The following is a 15,391-nucleotide window of genomic DNA, read 5'->3' as shown; positions in this document are numbered from 1 at the left end:
GAGGAGAGGAGAGAGGGATTGGAGGCAGTTGAGAGTGGGAGGATGCTGAGGGCTAACTGCAAGAGAAATCTGCACAGCCCTTGACAAGGTAAGTCTCTGGCTGCAGGGCCATGCAGCTGCAGGTCCTGGAAGGGTCTCCTCCTGGGTCTTGTTTCTGGGAGGGCAGTGGGCAATGGAGTAGGCTTTGAGGCTCCTGCTGGATTGCACTGTGAGGTGAGGAAGTCTGACAGAAGCCCCTTGAAGTGCCATAACCCAGGTACCCCTGGTTAGCCAAGAACAGAGTTTCCAAGCCTCCTCCAGACACTGCAGGGAGTGCAGATGAATGCTGGGACACCCCAGCTTGCAGATATCCAGCTCAGTTTTTGGGGCATCCTCCTGGACTGCAGGCTGCTCTCCAGCAGAATGCAGCTGTGTCATGGAATCCTTGTGTTGTCCAGGTGCCCCAAGGAGAAGACGGCTCCATGCTAATGCCATGTTCGTGCTGCTGGATGGCTGTCTGTGGGCAGCTGGAGTGAGGCTTCTGCAGCCCTGTCTAGGAAGGAAGAGCTGAGATCCTGATCAGGCACCTGAAGACAAGGTGAGGTTTCTGTCCAGCTGCACTTGGACTGGGGCTTCTCTGCTCTCAGCTGTCTCCAGTTTCTCCTCAGGAAAACACCTGAATGGGATGGTCCTGCAGCTCAAAGACGGGAGATACAGGGCAGCTTAGAAAAGGACTGGTGGGCAGTGGCCTGTGCAACTCTGCATTCAGATGAGTGTTTTGAAACAACACTGCAAAGCTCATCGACCTGACAAGTGGACTGAACTTGAGTTTCCCCCAAGTTCCTGCTTCCTGACTGCTGCACAGCAGGAAAGACTCCTCTGGAGCCCACAGCAGCCACTGCTCCCAGTGCCACTGTCAGCCAGCAGCAGCCACAGCTTAAGCAAGAGAGCTGCAGAAAGGTCCTCCTGCAAAGAGAGATTCTCAGGCTGGTAGGTGCTCTAAGTCTTGCAATAGGTTTTCCTCGGAGAAGTTTGTTCTTACTTTGTTCTGCCTTCTCCTCTTCAACAGACAACTGTGTCCAAAGTCAGAAAATGCCCAACAGCAGCTCTGTGAGCGAGTTCCTCCTCCTGGCATTTGCAGACACGCGGGAGCTGCAGCTCTTGCACTTCGGGCTCTTCCTGGGCATCTACCTGGCTGCCCTCCTGGGCAATGGCATCATCCTCACCGCCGTAGCCTGTGACCACCGTCTCCACACCCCCATGTACTTCTTCCTCCTCAACCTCGCTCTCCTCGACCTGGGCTCCATCTCCACCACTCTGCCCAAAGCCATGGCCAATTCCCTCTGGGACACAAGGGCCATTTCCTATCAAGGGTGTGCTGCCCAAGTCCTCTTTTTAGTCTTCTTGGTTGGAGCAGAGTATTGCCTTCTCACCGTCATGGCCTACGACCGCTACGTTGCCATCTGCAAACCCCTGCACTACGGGAGCCTCCTGAGCAGCAGAGCTTGTGTCAAGATGGCAGCAGCTGCCTGGGGCAGTGGCTTTCTCAATGCTGTCCTGCACACGGCCAATACATTTTCAGTGCCCCTCTGCCAAGGCAATGCTGTGGACCAGTTCTTCTGTGAAATCCCCCACATCCTCAAGCTCTCTTGCTCACATGCCTACCTAAGGGTGGTTTTTCTTCTTATAGTTAGTCTCTGTTTAGCATTTGCGTGTTTTGTTTTCATTGCATTTTCTTATGTGCAGATCTTCAGGGCTGTGCTGAGGATGCCCTCTGAGCAGGGCCAGCACAAAGCTTTTTCCATGTGCCTCCCTCACCTGGCTGTCATCTCTCTGACTGTCAGCACTGCCATGGTTGCCTACCTGAAGCCCCCCTCCATCTCCTCCCTTTCCCTGGACTTGATGGTGTCATTTTTATACTCGGTGTTGCCTCCAACAGTGAACCCCCTCATCTACAGCATGAGAAACAAGGAGCTTAAGGATGCCTTGTGGAAACTCTTTGGACACCTGCTTCTTCAGCATCCATAATGTGCCTTTAACACTAACGTGATACACAGTTTATCTGAAAAGACTCTTAATAAAATAGATTTTAATTCTTCTTCTTCTTCTTCTTCTTCTTCTTCTTCTTCTTCTTCTTCTTCTTCTTCTTCTTCTTCTTCTTCTTCTTCTTCTTCTTCTTCTTCTTCTTCTTCTTCTTCTTCTTCTTCTTTCTTCTTCTTCTTCTTCTTCTTCTTCTTCTTCTTCTTCTTCTTCTTCTTCTTCTTCTTCTTCTTCTTCTTCTTCTTCTTCTTCTTCTTCTTCTTCTTCTTCTTCCTTTCCTAAAACCTGTGATTTTGATTTCATTCTATTTGTGGTGTCCTGTATGTTAATCATTTTATTTACTTTCACAAAGTCACCTAATCTACCTACAGAACTAGGCTTCCTGTATTGAAAAAGACAATAAAAAAGCCATCAGAAATTCACTGGTCTCAGCTGCCATCTCTTCCCATCTCCTCTGCAGCTGGGGGAGCAGCCCCAGCACACAGGAGGGGCTCAGGGCCAAGAGCCCAGCTGCCACATGGAGGAGCAGCCCCAGTGGCCCTCGGGGCTGCCCCTCACTGCCCGCAGGGCTCTGCCTCTCTGCTCCCTTCAGGTCAGGGCTGCTGTTTCCCTGGAGCCATGGCCATGGCCAGCAGCAGGACCTGGTCTTTTCTGTGCTGCTCTCTGCTCATATCCACGCTCTCCCCTTGTGCACTCGTATTTGTGTTAGCTCTCAGATCTCGTGTACCTTGGTGACAGTCCTGTTGTCTCTACAGTGGCATCTCTGCCATGTCTCTGCACACCTCTTCCAAAACTGGTGTCAGGAATACAACCAAGGGGCTGTTGCATGAACAGGTCTTTTACTTTTCTGTACTTCACCATGGATTAGTGTCCCAGGGTGATCAGCAGAGGACAAGGGGCTGGGCTGGGAGCTGTCTTCTTTTTTGCACACATGGCCCAGCAAACAGTAACTTACTTTGGTTTTTCTGCCTGGGAGTGTTCCACTGGTCCTGGGGTTGATGGCAAATGGCATCCTAGAGAGGAATCAGGAGCTGACAGGAGGTGTCAGGGGAACTCTGGGGACAGTGTGAGAGTCAGGCTTTTCAGTGAGTGGTTCCTCATCTAGTGAATGACCGTTGAAAATGTAATCTAAAGAACAAAGTGAATGTGAGGAGCCCATGGGCTAAGAAGGGCTCTTCAGTGCCCAGAGGGATTGTGAGGAAAGAGCACGCAAAGGAAACACAAGAGTCTATTGTGATTCAGGACAACCTTTTTTGAAATCCCACAACCTGCACTTAGTGCAGAACTTGCCTGCCCTTTGTGCATGTAGACACACTCCAGCCAGCCCTTGCATGAGGCTCTGCCACCTGCCTCACCCCAGCCCTCTCCAGCGCCCTCCTTGCTGCTCTCTGATGCACGCCAGGACCTCCCAGTGCGTGCTGGCCAGCACATCTCTTGAGGGCCAGTGCAGCTGCTGCAGGGGCAGGGAGCTCAGCATGGCCCTTGCAGACCCCTGCCCTGGGCGTGCCTCTCCCCTTGCCCTCGGCCCTGGTCTTGTCTCTGCTGGCAGGAGCACTCTTGGCATGTGCTTCCTGGCCTCACCTCACCTCTGCACAGCTGCTGCCCACTCACTGTATCTTGTGGATGAACTGGATTAGGTCTCCTTGATTAGTCTGAGGCACAATGCAATGCCTTTTGCCTTCTACCACTACAGCACAATATGTATGACTCTCCCTTACTCTGTGCATTGACCTGATGGGTCACTTCACATTTTTCACATTCATACCCATAGTTGGAAGGGGACGATTTCCCAAAGTGGGGACAAGCTGATGGGTTCTGTCTCAGCCATTTGACCTGTCCTGTTCTTGAGTCTTGCAGCCTGCATTTGCCACAGATGATAAATGCCCAGGATGATAAATGGATGTTCAGCTGTCTAGTAGGAACAAAGGAGAGTATCTTGGGTTCCCAATGGCCTTTTCAACTTTGGATCAGTCTCAGGAATTCACTGAAGAAGAGGTGTGTCTTTGAAGGGGTTTGTGTGCTGGGCTGGACTGTAGTTGCAGGGATAAAGAGCACTGCTGGCAGTGGAGTTTCCCTGGGAACTCCATCTATCTCCACCTGAATCCCCCAAGGGGCTCTGGTCTCCTTGTAGTGGCTTTACATGGCAAGGTTTTGGTAGCAGCGGGCCATAGGGGTGGCTTCTTTGAGAAGAATCTAGAAGCTGCCCCATGTTATGTAAGGGCCCCACTGCTGACCAGAGCCGAGCCAATAAGTGATGTTTTGTGCCTCTGTGAGAGCATAAAGACAGGGAAAAAAAAATAAACGCTGCACCACACAGCAGCTGGGAGAGTAAGAGGAGTGAGGAACAGCTTTGCAGGCGCCAAGGTCAGTGAAGAAGGAAGGGGAGAGGTGCTCCAGGCACCGGAGTAGAAGTCCCCTGCGGCCTGTGGTAAGGACCATGGTGAAGCAGGCTGTCCCCCTGCAGCCCATGGAGTACCACGGTGGAGCAGGGTTCCACACTGCACCCTAGGGAGAAGACCATGGTGGAGCAGGTGGACCTGCACCGACGTAGGCTGCGGCCTGTGGAAGACCCCTGCTGGAGCAGATTCCGGGCCAGACCTGTTGTCTGTGGAGAGGAGCCCATGCAGGAGCAGGTGACCTGGCAGGAGCTGCTGCCTGTGGGGGACCCAGGTTGGAGCAGTTTGCTCCTGAGGGATGGGCCCCGTGTTACGGACCCATATCTGGAGCAGTTCTTGAAGAGCTGCTGCCTGCGGGAAGCCCACGCTGGATCAGTTCACCAAGGACTGCATCCCGTGGGAGGGACCCCACAGCACAGGGAACAAGAGTGACGGAGAAGGAGCGGTGGAGAAGAAGCGCTATAGACTGACCATAACCCCTATTCCCCCCTTCCCCGCGCTGCTCGGGGGGAGGAGGTGGAAGAGGGTGGATGGGGGGGAAGGTGCTCTTGTTTTTTGTTTTTCCTTTGTTTCCCGCTTCTCTAGCTTGTTAGTAATAGGTAATAAATCTTACTGTCTCCCTATGCTGAGTCTGTTTTGCCCATCACGATAATTACTGCGCAATCTCCCTGTCCTTATCTCAACCCTTGAGCCCTTTTCATCATATTTTCTCCCCGTTCCTCTTTGAGGAGGGGAAGTGAGAGAGCGGTTGTGGTGGACCTCTGTCGGCGACCTGAGTAAAACCACCACAATCCTGCAGGTCCTTTCTGACAACTGCAAATCCAGGGAAGTACCTCAAATACAACGGGGTCTCTGGTGGTTGTCCCTGATTGCTTATTGTCAGACAGCAAAGCTCTCCCTCAATACCCAGTAATTTCATGAGTACTTAACTAATAGAGCAACTACTCATCACTTCAAAAGATTCAATCCCTTCCATAAAATGTCAGACAGTGTAGTTTCTACCATGAAGAAATGTGAATTTTCAGGATGTAAATTCAGTGCAGGAGAGGAAATACTGGTGTTCACCTGTACTTGAGTTTTCATTGCTTTGTCTATCGTGATGTGCTTCCTCATCTTCCAGGTACATCCACGAGTTTTGATTAAACAGAAAATGCTGAATCTCCCTTTTCCAGCTGCCTGTCTGGACCTATGCACTTCCCATGGTTCTCCTGGTTTGCCCTCCCCTTATTCTTTGATCATTCAGATGTCTCTCACCCAACCCAGTTGCTGCTTTGAGCTTTGAGTTAGAAGCAGCCCATCTTGCCCGTCTGTCAGTAGTCTGCCTAATTTTTTCCTTAGCAAGAACCTCATAATTTCTCAATGAATTCATATGGTATGGATCAATACTTACATTATTATTTTTAATTTCCTATGTATCAGTATAAAATACTTCTTGAACAGTTATCTTTTTGGGAAGGTAAACCTCACAGGAGGCATACAAGATTGAGGAACTTGCTTTTTTTTTTTTTTTTTTTTATTTTTTTATTTTAAATTCCTGCATGTTTTCCTGTTGTTTGTTTGGAAACAGGAAAAACTTTTCTGCACTTGTGTGCAGCCAGGTCTCTAAGGAAAGCAGGGGGGAGCTGGTGCAAAGGAGCTGTAACATCCAGCTGCAGACTTGAGCGAAGTCTGATGTAAGGAAAGTAGAAGCAAGTGCCAAGTGGTCAATGAGAGAAATTTCAGGGCTGGGGTGGTGAGGAGCAAGGTTGTCCATGCAGCGTCAGACGTCAAGAGTCTGCTTTTCCTCCTTATGCAGGTCCCCTGGATCAATATCAATTAGAGAATAATACTTCAAAACAGAATTCAACTAAATGCATCCTTTAAGATGAGAAAAGATTTTTATTAAGATCTTTTTGAAATCTTCCTCCTTAATTATAACTTCAAAGCTCTCCAATTAGCTGTACAAGTCTTGAAGACTTGAACAAAACTATAGAGGAGATGTAAGGAGTTTCTTCATTTTAGTGAGTTCCATGGTGTATTTTGGTGCTGAAGCTATGAAGCTGAGGTCCTGAGAGGAGAATGATGCAATTGCTTAAGCAAGTAAGGTCAGAAGGAAAAGCTGAAGTGACTTGGAGTATTAATAGGCCCCACTGAGGTCTGTTAATAAGACAGATTCCCCGGGGACTTGTTAGAGCAGGTAATTGGAAGCCATGATTACACACAGGCAAAGGCACTGTGCTGAGAAAAGTTTTGGTTTGTTTTGATGAAGCAGAAGGGCCAAGGCCTACCACCAGTTACTGCAGGGGAGATCTTGTACCCCATGTCTGGCTCAGGCCTTTTCCTGAGGATCTGTGGGATGTGGTGGGCAGTGTGATGCTATGAGAAAAACAGTGGTATGACACCTCCCTGCCTCTGCACAGGATTACAAGGATGCAAAGAGGCCCCATTGCAATAACTACATCTCGTCTCCTCATAAGCTCTAGCCAAGGTGAGAAATACATCAGGGCTGTTGGGGCCTACCATTCTTGCCAGCAGCCTCTGCCTTCTCCTGTTCAGGCTCTCCTATGCTGTCCCACACTTTGCCCTATTTCCTTGAAGTCTGCAGACTCCCATTTCTTTTCCTTGCTCTCATTGTTACCTTGCTCTCATTCAGGCATTTCCATAATTTCACTGACATCTCATGAACCCTCACCAACTGTTCCTTGAAATAAAAAGCCATGGTCTGATCACAGATACTCTTTGGGTGACCTCTTGCAACACAGATCTACTCTTTGAGGGACATTTCTTCATCCTCGTGGCCAGTGCAAACCTTTCAAGGTGCACTTTGTGGCATTTTTTTTCTCTCCTGCTCTTTCCTACAACAAAACAAAGCTCCATAAGGGTGGAAACCGCCCCTAAAGTAGGCCATTTCAACCCATCAGCCTTCTTGAGGCCTGTCACCCAAACAAACAGAAGTCACCTCACCAGCATCTTCCAAGTCATGGGCCTGCTGCTGGCCTTGCAGGTTCTTGGCTAGACACACCCAAGCCTTGTGCCTCCTTCTGACCGGTCATGTACTCAAGCAGAAGGGACATGATAACCCATATGTGGGCCTTCTTTCTGTCTGGGTCCTCCTGGGTATGTTGGCAGAGGGGATCCCACAGTCAGCATGCCAACCAGGTGCTTTCTGCTGACCTACCAGGGCCACTGGTAGGTGTCGGTCAAAAAGTACAGATCCCAGGTCTAAGTCGAGGGTGACCTGTCAGCTACTTAAGGCAGAAGTGACCTCACAGTCCTTTTCTGTGACACATTCCTGCTGCTGCCCTATCAACTGCAGAGACAGAAGTGACCTCACAGTCACAAAATCATCTAGGTTGGAAGAGACCTCCAAAATCACCTAGTCCAACCTCTGACCTAACATTAACAAGTCCTCCACTAAACCATATCACTAAGCTTTACATGTAAATGTCTTTTAAAGACCTCCAGGAATGGTGACTCAACCACTTCCCTGGGCAGCCTATTCCAATGCTTAACAACCCTTTCAGTAAAGAAGTTCTTCCTAATATCCAACCTAAACCTCCCCTGGTGCAACTTTAGCCCGTTCCCCCTCATCTTGTCACTAGGCACACGGGAGAATAGACCAACCCCCACCTCGCTACAGCCTCCTTTAAGGTATCTGTAGAGAGTGATAAGGTCGCCCCTGAGCCTCCTCTTTTCCAGACTGAACAATCCCAGCTCCCTCAGCCACTCCTCGTAAGACTTGTTCTCCAGACCCCTCACCAGCTTCGTTGCCCTTCTCTGGACTCTCAAGCACCTCCATGTCCTTCTTGTAGTGAGGGGCCCAAAACTGAACACAGTACTCAAGGTGCGGCCTCACCAGAGCCGAGCACAGGGGGACAATCACTTCCCTAGCCCTGCTGGCCACACTGCTTCTTATACAAGCCAGGATGCTGTTGGCCTTCTTGGACACCTGAGCACACTGTTGGCTCATACTATCAACCAAAACTCCCAGGTCCTTCTCTGCCAGGCAGCTTTCTAACCACTCATCTCCCATCCTGTAGCGCTGCTTGGGGTTGTTGTGCCCCAAGTGCAGGACCCAGCACTTGGCCTTGTTGAACTTTGTACAGTTGGCCTCAGCCCATCGGTCCAGTAAACTTGCCTGTAAGATGCAGCAAAAGCTGTGCAGGGTTGGGTTTTACACCTGGGCAGGAGTTAGAGGTGCCATTTGGTTCACTGTTTTGGTTTGACCTCTGAATTTTGTCTGGTTATTGGAACTTGAGTATTGGAACTACAGATTTGCTTTTGCTATAGTTGCCTTACTATGCATTTATTGCTGTTATATGTCTTTGACTTACTACTCATATGTAATGTGGGTGGGGGATCGTCTAAGGGAACCATCCTGAAAAATTCACCTTTAGGGTGTATCTTGAAACATCGGAAATAGACTGCCGGACCCCTGGGTGGGGTCGTGACAAGGGAAAATATGAGTAAATACTGTAATCAATGGTGGCCACTGTATAAATTGGATGATGAGAAAAATGGCCTATGAAGGGTGCTTTGAGTTATAATACTCTGTTAGAATTAGTGTTGTTTTTAAGGAGGGAAGAAAAATGGGATGAAGTACTGTATGTTGATATGTTCTTTACATTAAGATAGCATCCAGGATGGCAAAAGAAGTGTGGAATCAGTTTGGCCCCGACTAAACCTTTGGTGCTGGCATTAGAAAAGGACAGACTGGAGAAAGATAAAATAGGAAGTGTTAAAAAGGTGTTGTTCAGAATGTAGTAGTATTGGACAGAGATGTTTGAATTTGAATGAGAAGGAAAGAGGATGTAGAAAGGTTAGTAGCTCCAGGGTTGAGATAAAGACCTCAGAATCATTGGTGTGAGCCCTCTAGGGCAGAGGGATTGGAGGATGAGTACAAGACGGCTGTTATGGGAACAACGCCAGTGACAGGGAGAACTTGCAGCTGGCAGGGAACTGTGTCGCAAGCCCCATTGCGGCAGACAGTTGGGAATGATGGAATGATGGGCAGTTGGGAATGATGGAATGACTCGATATGAAGGGGGGGTGGGGTTGTAGCTGGGCTTGCACTGGTGGGGCAGCACTCTAGCAGTGATGAGGACCGGGAGGCCTTCCACCCCCGAGGGTGAAATTGGTGTGTTCAGCTTGCTCCTTGAAGTGCCTGTACACCAATGTATGTAGCATGGGGAATAAGCAGGAGTTAGAAATCTGTGTTCAGTCTGGAGATTATGATCTGATGTCAGTTACAGAGAGATGGTGGGACAGCTCACATGATTGGAATGTGGTTGTGGATTGGTATGTCCTGCTCAGGAAAGACAGGCCATAAAGGTGAGGTGGCAGAGACGATCTTTCCGTGAGAGAGAAACTACATTGTATTGAGTAGTGTCCAGGGGCGGATGAGGAGCTAGTTGAGAGTCTGTGGGTGAGAATTAAGGGGCAGGCTGGCATGGGGTATACCGTTGTGGGTGTCTATTACAGGCCACCAGATCAGGATGAGGAAGTTGACAAGGTCTTCTACAGGCACCTGATAGCAGCCTCGTGATCATAGGCCCTGGTTATCATGGGGTATTTCAAATACCCTGACATTTGCTGGAAGGTCTACTCAGCCAGCCATCCGCAGTCCAGGAGGTTCCTTCAGAGTATTGATGATAAATTCCTAATGCAAATGGTGGATGTGCCAACTAGGAGAGGAGCGCTGCTGGATCTTGTCTTACTAACAAGGAGGGGCTGGTTGAAGCAGTGAAGCTTGAGGGCAGCCTTGCTTGCAGTGACCATGAAATGGTGGAGTTCAGGATCTCATGTGGCAGGAAGAGAATACTGAGCAGAATTGCAACCCTGGACTTCAGTAGGGCCGACTTTGGCCTTTTCAAGCGTTTGCTAGGAGAAATCCCATGGGACAAGGTACTTGAAGGAAAAGGAGCCCAAAATAATTGGTTAGCATTCAAGAACTGCTTCTTCCGAACTCAAGATCAGAGCATCCCAACAGGTAGAAAGTACAGAAGGAGAGCCAGGAGACCTGCGTGCTTAAACAGGGAACTGCTGGGCAAACTCAAGTGGAAGAGGAGAGTCTACAGATCATGGAAGGAGGGGCTGGCCACTTGGGAGGAATATAAGGCTATTGTCAGAGGATGTAGGGAGGCAACTAGGAAAGCTAAGGCCTCCTTAGGATTAAACCTTGCAAGACGGGTCAAGGACAACAGAAAGGGCTTCTTCAAATACATTCCAGGTAAAACTAACACTAGAGGCAATGTAGGCCCACCAATGAATGAGGTATGTGCCCTGGTGACAGAAGATAAAGAGAAGGTGGAGTTACTGAATGCCTTCTTTGTCTCTGTCTATAATGCTGGAGGCTGTCCTGAGGACCCCTGGACCCCTGAGGCACCAGAGGAAGTCAGAATAAAGGAGAAGTTTGCCTTGGTTGATGAGGACTGGCTTAAGGACCAATTAAGCAAGCTGGACATCCGTAAGTCCATGATGGCATGCATGGGTCCTGATGGCATGTACCCATGGGTGCTGAGGGAGCTGGTGGAAGTCATTGCTAGGCCACTCTCCATTTTCTTTGGAAAGTCGTGGGCATCAGGAGAGGTGCCTGAGGACTGGAGGAAAGCAAATGTCACTCCAGTCTTCAAAAAGGGAAAGAAGGAGGACCTGGGTAACTATAGACTGGTCAGCCTCACCTCCATCCCTGGTAAGGTGATGGAACAACTTATTCTTGGTGTTAACTCTAGTCATATCAAGGATAAAAGGGTCTTTAGGGGCAGTCAACATGGCTTCACCAAGAGGAAGTTGTGCTTGACCAACCTGACAGCCTTTTATGAGGACATAACCAGGTGGATAGATGATGGAAAAGCAGTGGACATGGTCTATCTTGATTTCAGTAAAGCTTCTGACACCGTCTCCCAGAGCATCCTCACAGCTAAACTGAGGAAGCATGGTCTGGATGATTGGGTAGTGAGGTGGACTGTGAACTGGCTCAAGGGAAGAAGCCAGAGGGTTGAGGTCAATGAGATGGACTTGAGTTGGAGGCCTGTATCTAGTGGAGTCCCCCAAGGGTCAGTACTGGGACCACTGTTGTTCAATATATTCATTAATGACTTGGATGAGGGAATGGAGTGCGCTGTCAGCAAGTCTATTGACACTAAATTGGGAGGAGTGGCTGACAAGCCAGAAGACTGTGCTACCATCCAGCAAGACCTAGACAGGTTGTAGAATTGAGTGGGGAGAAATTTGATGAAATATAGCAAGGGCAAATATAGAGTCCTGCATCTGGGCAAGAGCAACCCCAGACACCAGTGTAAGTTGGGGACTGCCCTGCTTGAGAGCAGTGAAGGGGAAAGGCACCTGGGGGTCCTGGTGGACAGCGGCATGACCATGAGCTAGCACTGTGCCCTTGTGGCCAAGAAGGCCAATGGCATCCTGGAGTGTATTAGAAGGGGTGTGGTTAGTAGGTCGAGAGAGGTTCTCCTCCCCCTCTACTCTGCCCTGGTGAGACCGCATATGGAATATTGTGTCCATTTCTGGGCCCCTCAGTTTAAGAAGGACAGGGAACTGCTTGAGAGAGTCCAGTGCAGAGCCACGAGGATGATTAAGGGAGTGGAGCATTTCCCTTACAAGGAAAGGCTGAGGGATCTAGGTCTCTTTAGCTTGGAGAAGACGAGACTGAGAGGTGACCTTATTAATGTTTATAAATATGTAAAGGGTGAGTGTCAGGAGGACAGAGCCAGGATCTTCTCATTGACATCTAATGATAGGACAAGAGGAAGTGGGTGCAAGATGGAGGTTCTGCTTAAGTATGAGACAGAACTTTTTCACAGTGAGGGTGACAGAACACTGAAACAGGCTGCCCAGGGGGATTGTGGCGTCTCCTTCTCTGAAGACACTCAAAACCCGCCTGGACATGTTCCTGTGTGACGTGATCTAGGTGTTCCTGCTCCGGCAGAGGGATTGAATTAGACGATCTTTCAAGGTCCCTTCCAATCCCTAACATTCTGTGATTCTGTGAAGGAGAAAGGGAGAGTGAAGAAGTGGGGAATAGCACCCCCCATTGTCCATACCACTTCCACCCCCCCACCTCACCCCCCCTCCTTCCCACATAGATTTACTCCTTGAGGAGAAAAGGCAAAGAGTGTAAAAGAGTGTAATTCTTAATAGTTTCTAAGAAATGAAGAGATGGTTCCCAAGTCATGGAGGCGGCAATAATTTTATCCTATCATAAGTCAGTGTTATCCAATACAGCAAAACAGTAACCTTAAACCAGCCCCCAGAATTCATAAAAAGCATGACATGGAAGACAGACAGTTAGTAATGTGCTATACAACACAATTCTGAAAACAAGCACAACAGACCTGAGATCAAAAAAATCAACATTGTGATCAGCAACTGATCTAAACCTTATAACAATTTACTTTTAAAACACTCTGGTGAGATCTGTCATCTCAGCCTTTGTGCTCCATCCTGGGCACCAAAAAGACTTGTTGTGGTTTGACCCAGCAGGCAGCTCAGCACTACAAAGCTATTCATCCAATGGGATGGAGGAGAGAACTGGAAGAAAAAAAAAAAAAAGAAAAAAAAAAGGACACAAAAGGAATAATAATTTATTATTATTATTGTTACTGCTACAGACATCAATAGACTAAGGGCATGATACTTCTGTGTGCATATCAAAAGACAGGAAAGGTGGTTGTGATTAATTGGAAAATGTCAGACCTGAGCATGACAGAGACGGTACAGAATAAGCGGTGGATATTGTCCTAGTTTTGGCTGAGATGGTTATTTTTTCTTCCTAGTAGCTGGTATGGTGCTGTGCTTCATATTTACAGAATCACATAATAGTTTGGGTATGAAAGGACTTTAAAGATCACATAATTCCAAGTCCCCTGACATGCGCAGAGACACCTTCCACTAGACCAGGTTGCTCAAAGCCCCATCCAACCTGGCCTTGAACACTTCCAGAGATGGGGCATCCACAACTTCTCTGGGCAGCCTGTTCCTCACCACCCTCTGAGTAAAGAACTTCTTTCTAATGTCTAATTTGAGTCTGCCCTCTTTCATTTTAAAATCATTATCCCTAGTCCTTATCACTACACTCTTTGATGAAGAGTCCCTCCCCAGGTTTCCTGTAGCCCCCTTTAGGTACTGGAAGGCCACTGTAAGGTCTCCCCAGAATCTTATCTTGTACAAGCTGAACAACCCCATCTCTCTAAGCCTGTCTTCATAGGAGAGGTGCTCCAGCCCATTGATCATCCTCGTGGACCTCCTCTGAACTAGTGGACCTGTGTCCTTCTTGTGCTGGGGGCCTGTGAGCTAAACACAGTACTGGAGGTGTGGCCTCACCAGGGCCAAGTACAGAGGGACAATCACTTCCCTATTTCTGCTGACCACAGTATTCGTGAGACAAGCCAGGATACTGTTGGGCTTCTTGGCTACCTGAGCACACTGCTGGCTCATATTCAGCCGACTATCCACCAATACCCCCAGGGCCCTTTCTGCCGGGCAGCTTTCCACATGCTCTTCCCCCAGCCTGTGGCATTACATGGGGTTGTTGTGCCCCAACACTTGCCCTTGTTGAACTTCATTCAGTTGGCCTCAGCCCATGGGTCCAGCCTATCCAGACTCCTCTGCAGAGCCCTCCTGCCCTTAAACAGATCAACATTCACCCTGAAATTGGTGTCATCTGCAAACTTACTGAGGGTGTACTTGATCCCCTCGTCCAGATCATTGTTGAAGATATTGAAGAGAACTGGCCCCAGTTCTGGGTCCTGGGAGACACCACTAGTGACTGGCCTCCAGCTGCATTTAGCTCCATTCACCTCGGCTCTTTGGACCTGGCCACCACCCAGTTTTTAACCCAATGATGCATACATCCATCCAGGCCTTGAGCAGCCAGTTTCTCTGGCAGAATGCTGCGGGAAATGGTTTCAAAAGCCTTACTAAGGTCTAGGTAGACCACATCCACAGCCTTTCCCTCGCCCACTGAGAGCATCACCTTGTGTTAGAAGGAGATCAGATTTGTCAGGCAGGACCTGGCTTTGATAAACCCATGCTGACTGGGCCTGATCATCTGGTGGTCCTGTAAGCACTGTGAGATGGTACTCAACCTGCTCTATGAGCTTCCCCGGCTCAGCGGTCAGACTGACAGGCCTGTAGTTCCCCGGATCCTCCTTCCGGCCCTTCTTGTAGATGGCCATCATATTTGCTAGTCATCAGTTGACTGGGACCTCCCCTGATAGCCAGGAATGCTGATAAATATGGAGAGCAGCTTGGAGAGCACTTCAGCCATCTCCCTCAGTACCAAAAGGTGGATCCCATCTAGTCCCCTAGACTTGTGGACATCTAAGTGCAGTAACAGTTTTCTAACCATTTCCTCATGGATTATGAGAGCTTCATTGTGCTCAAGGTCCTTATCTACCAGCAAAGGGGCTGAGTACCAGGGGAACAACTGGTCTTGCTGTTAAACACTGAGGTAAAGAATGCACTAAGCACCTCAGCTTTTTCCTCAGCTCTTCTAATTCTGTTTTCCCACATCCAATAAAGGATGAAGATTCTTCTTAATTCTTTTTCTTTTTTCTTTTCTTTTCTTTTCTTTTCTTTTCTTTTCTTTTCTTTTCTTTTCTTTTCTTTTCTTTTCTTTTCTTTTCTTTTCTTTTCTTTTCTTTTCTTTTCTTTTCTTTTCTTTTCTTTTCTTTTCTTTTCTTTTCTTTTCTTTTCTTTTCTTTTCTTTTCTTTTCTTTTCTTTTCTTTTCTTTTCTTTTCTTTTCTTTTCTTTTCTTTTCTTTTCTTTTCTTTTCTTTTCTTTTCTTTTCTTTTCTTTTCTTTTTTCTTTTCTTTTCTTTTTCTCCCCTCCCCTCCCCTCCCCTCCCCTCCCCTCCCCTCCCCTCCCCTCCCCTCCCCTCCCCTCCCCTCCCCTCCCCTCCCCTCCCCTCCCCTCCCCTCCCCTCCCCTCCCCTCCCCTCCCCTCCCCTCCCCTCCCCCTCCCCTCCCCTCCCCTCCCTCCC

General features: G+C 48.6%; 1 protein-coding gene across 1 annotated transcript; it reads left to right on the top strand.

Moving 5' to 3' along the window:
• The first annotated feature begins 904 nt into the window (after positions 1 to 904).
• Positions 905 to 2,348, top strand: LOC310890439 (olfactory receptor 14A16-like). Its single transcript, XM_083852797.1, has one exon. It carries the CDS (start codon positions 1,072 to 1,074, stop codon positions 2,005 to 2,007), a length of 936 nt encoding a protein of 311 aa, XP_083708923.1. The 5' UTR covers positions 905 to 1,071; the 3' UTR covers positions 2,008 to 2,348.
• The last annotated feature ends 13,043 nt before the right edge of the window (positions 2,349 to 15,391 follow it).

Source organism: Anser anser (assembly GCF_964211835.1).
Source record: "Anser anser genome assembly, contig: HAP1_SCAFFOLD_51, whole genome shotgun sequence".
NCBI lineage: Eukaryota > Metazoa > Chordata > Aves > Anseriformes > Anatidae > Anser > Anser anser.
This window is presented reverse-complemented; position numbering and strand designations above follow the sequence as displayed.

Excerpts from the sequence above, each read along its gene's own strand:
- LOC310890439 (XM_083852797.1), top strand. The coding sequence starts at position 1,072 with ATGCCCAACAGCAGCTCTGTGAGCGAGTTCCTCCTCCTGGCATTTGCA.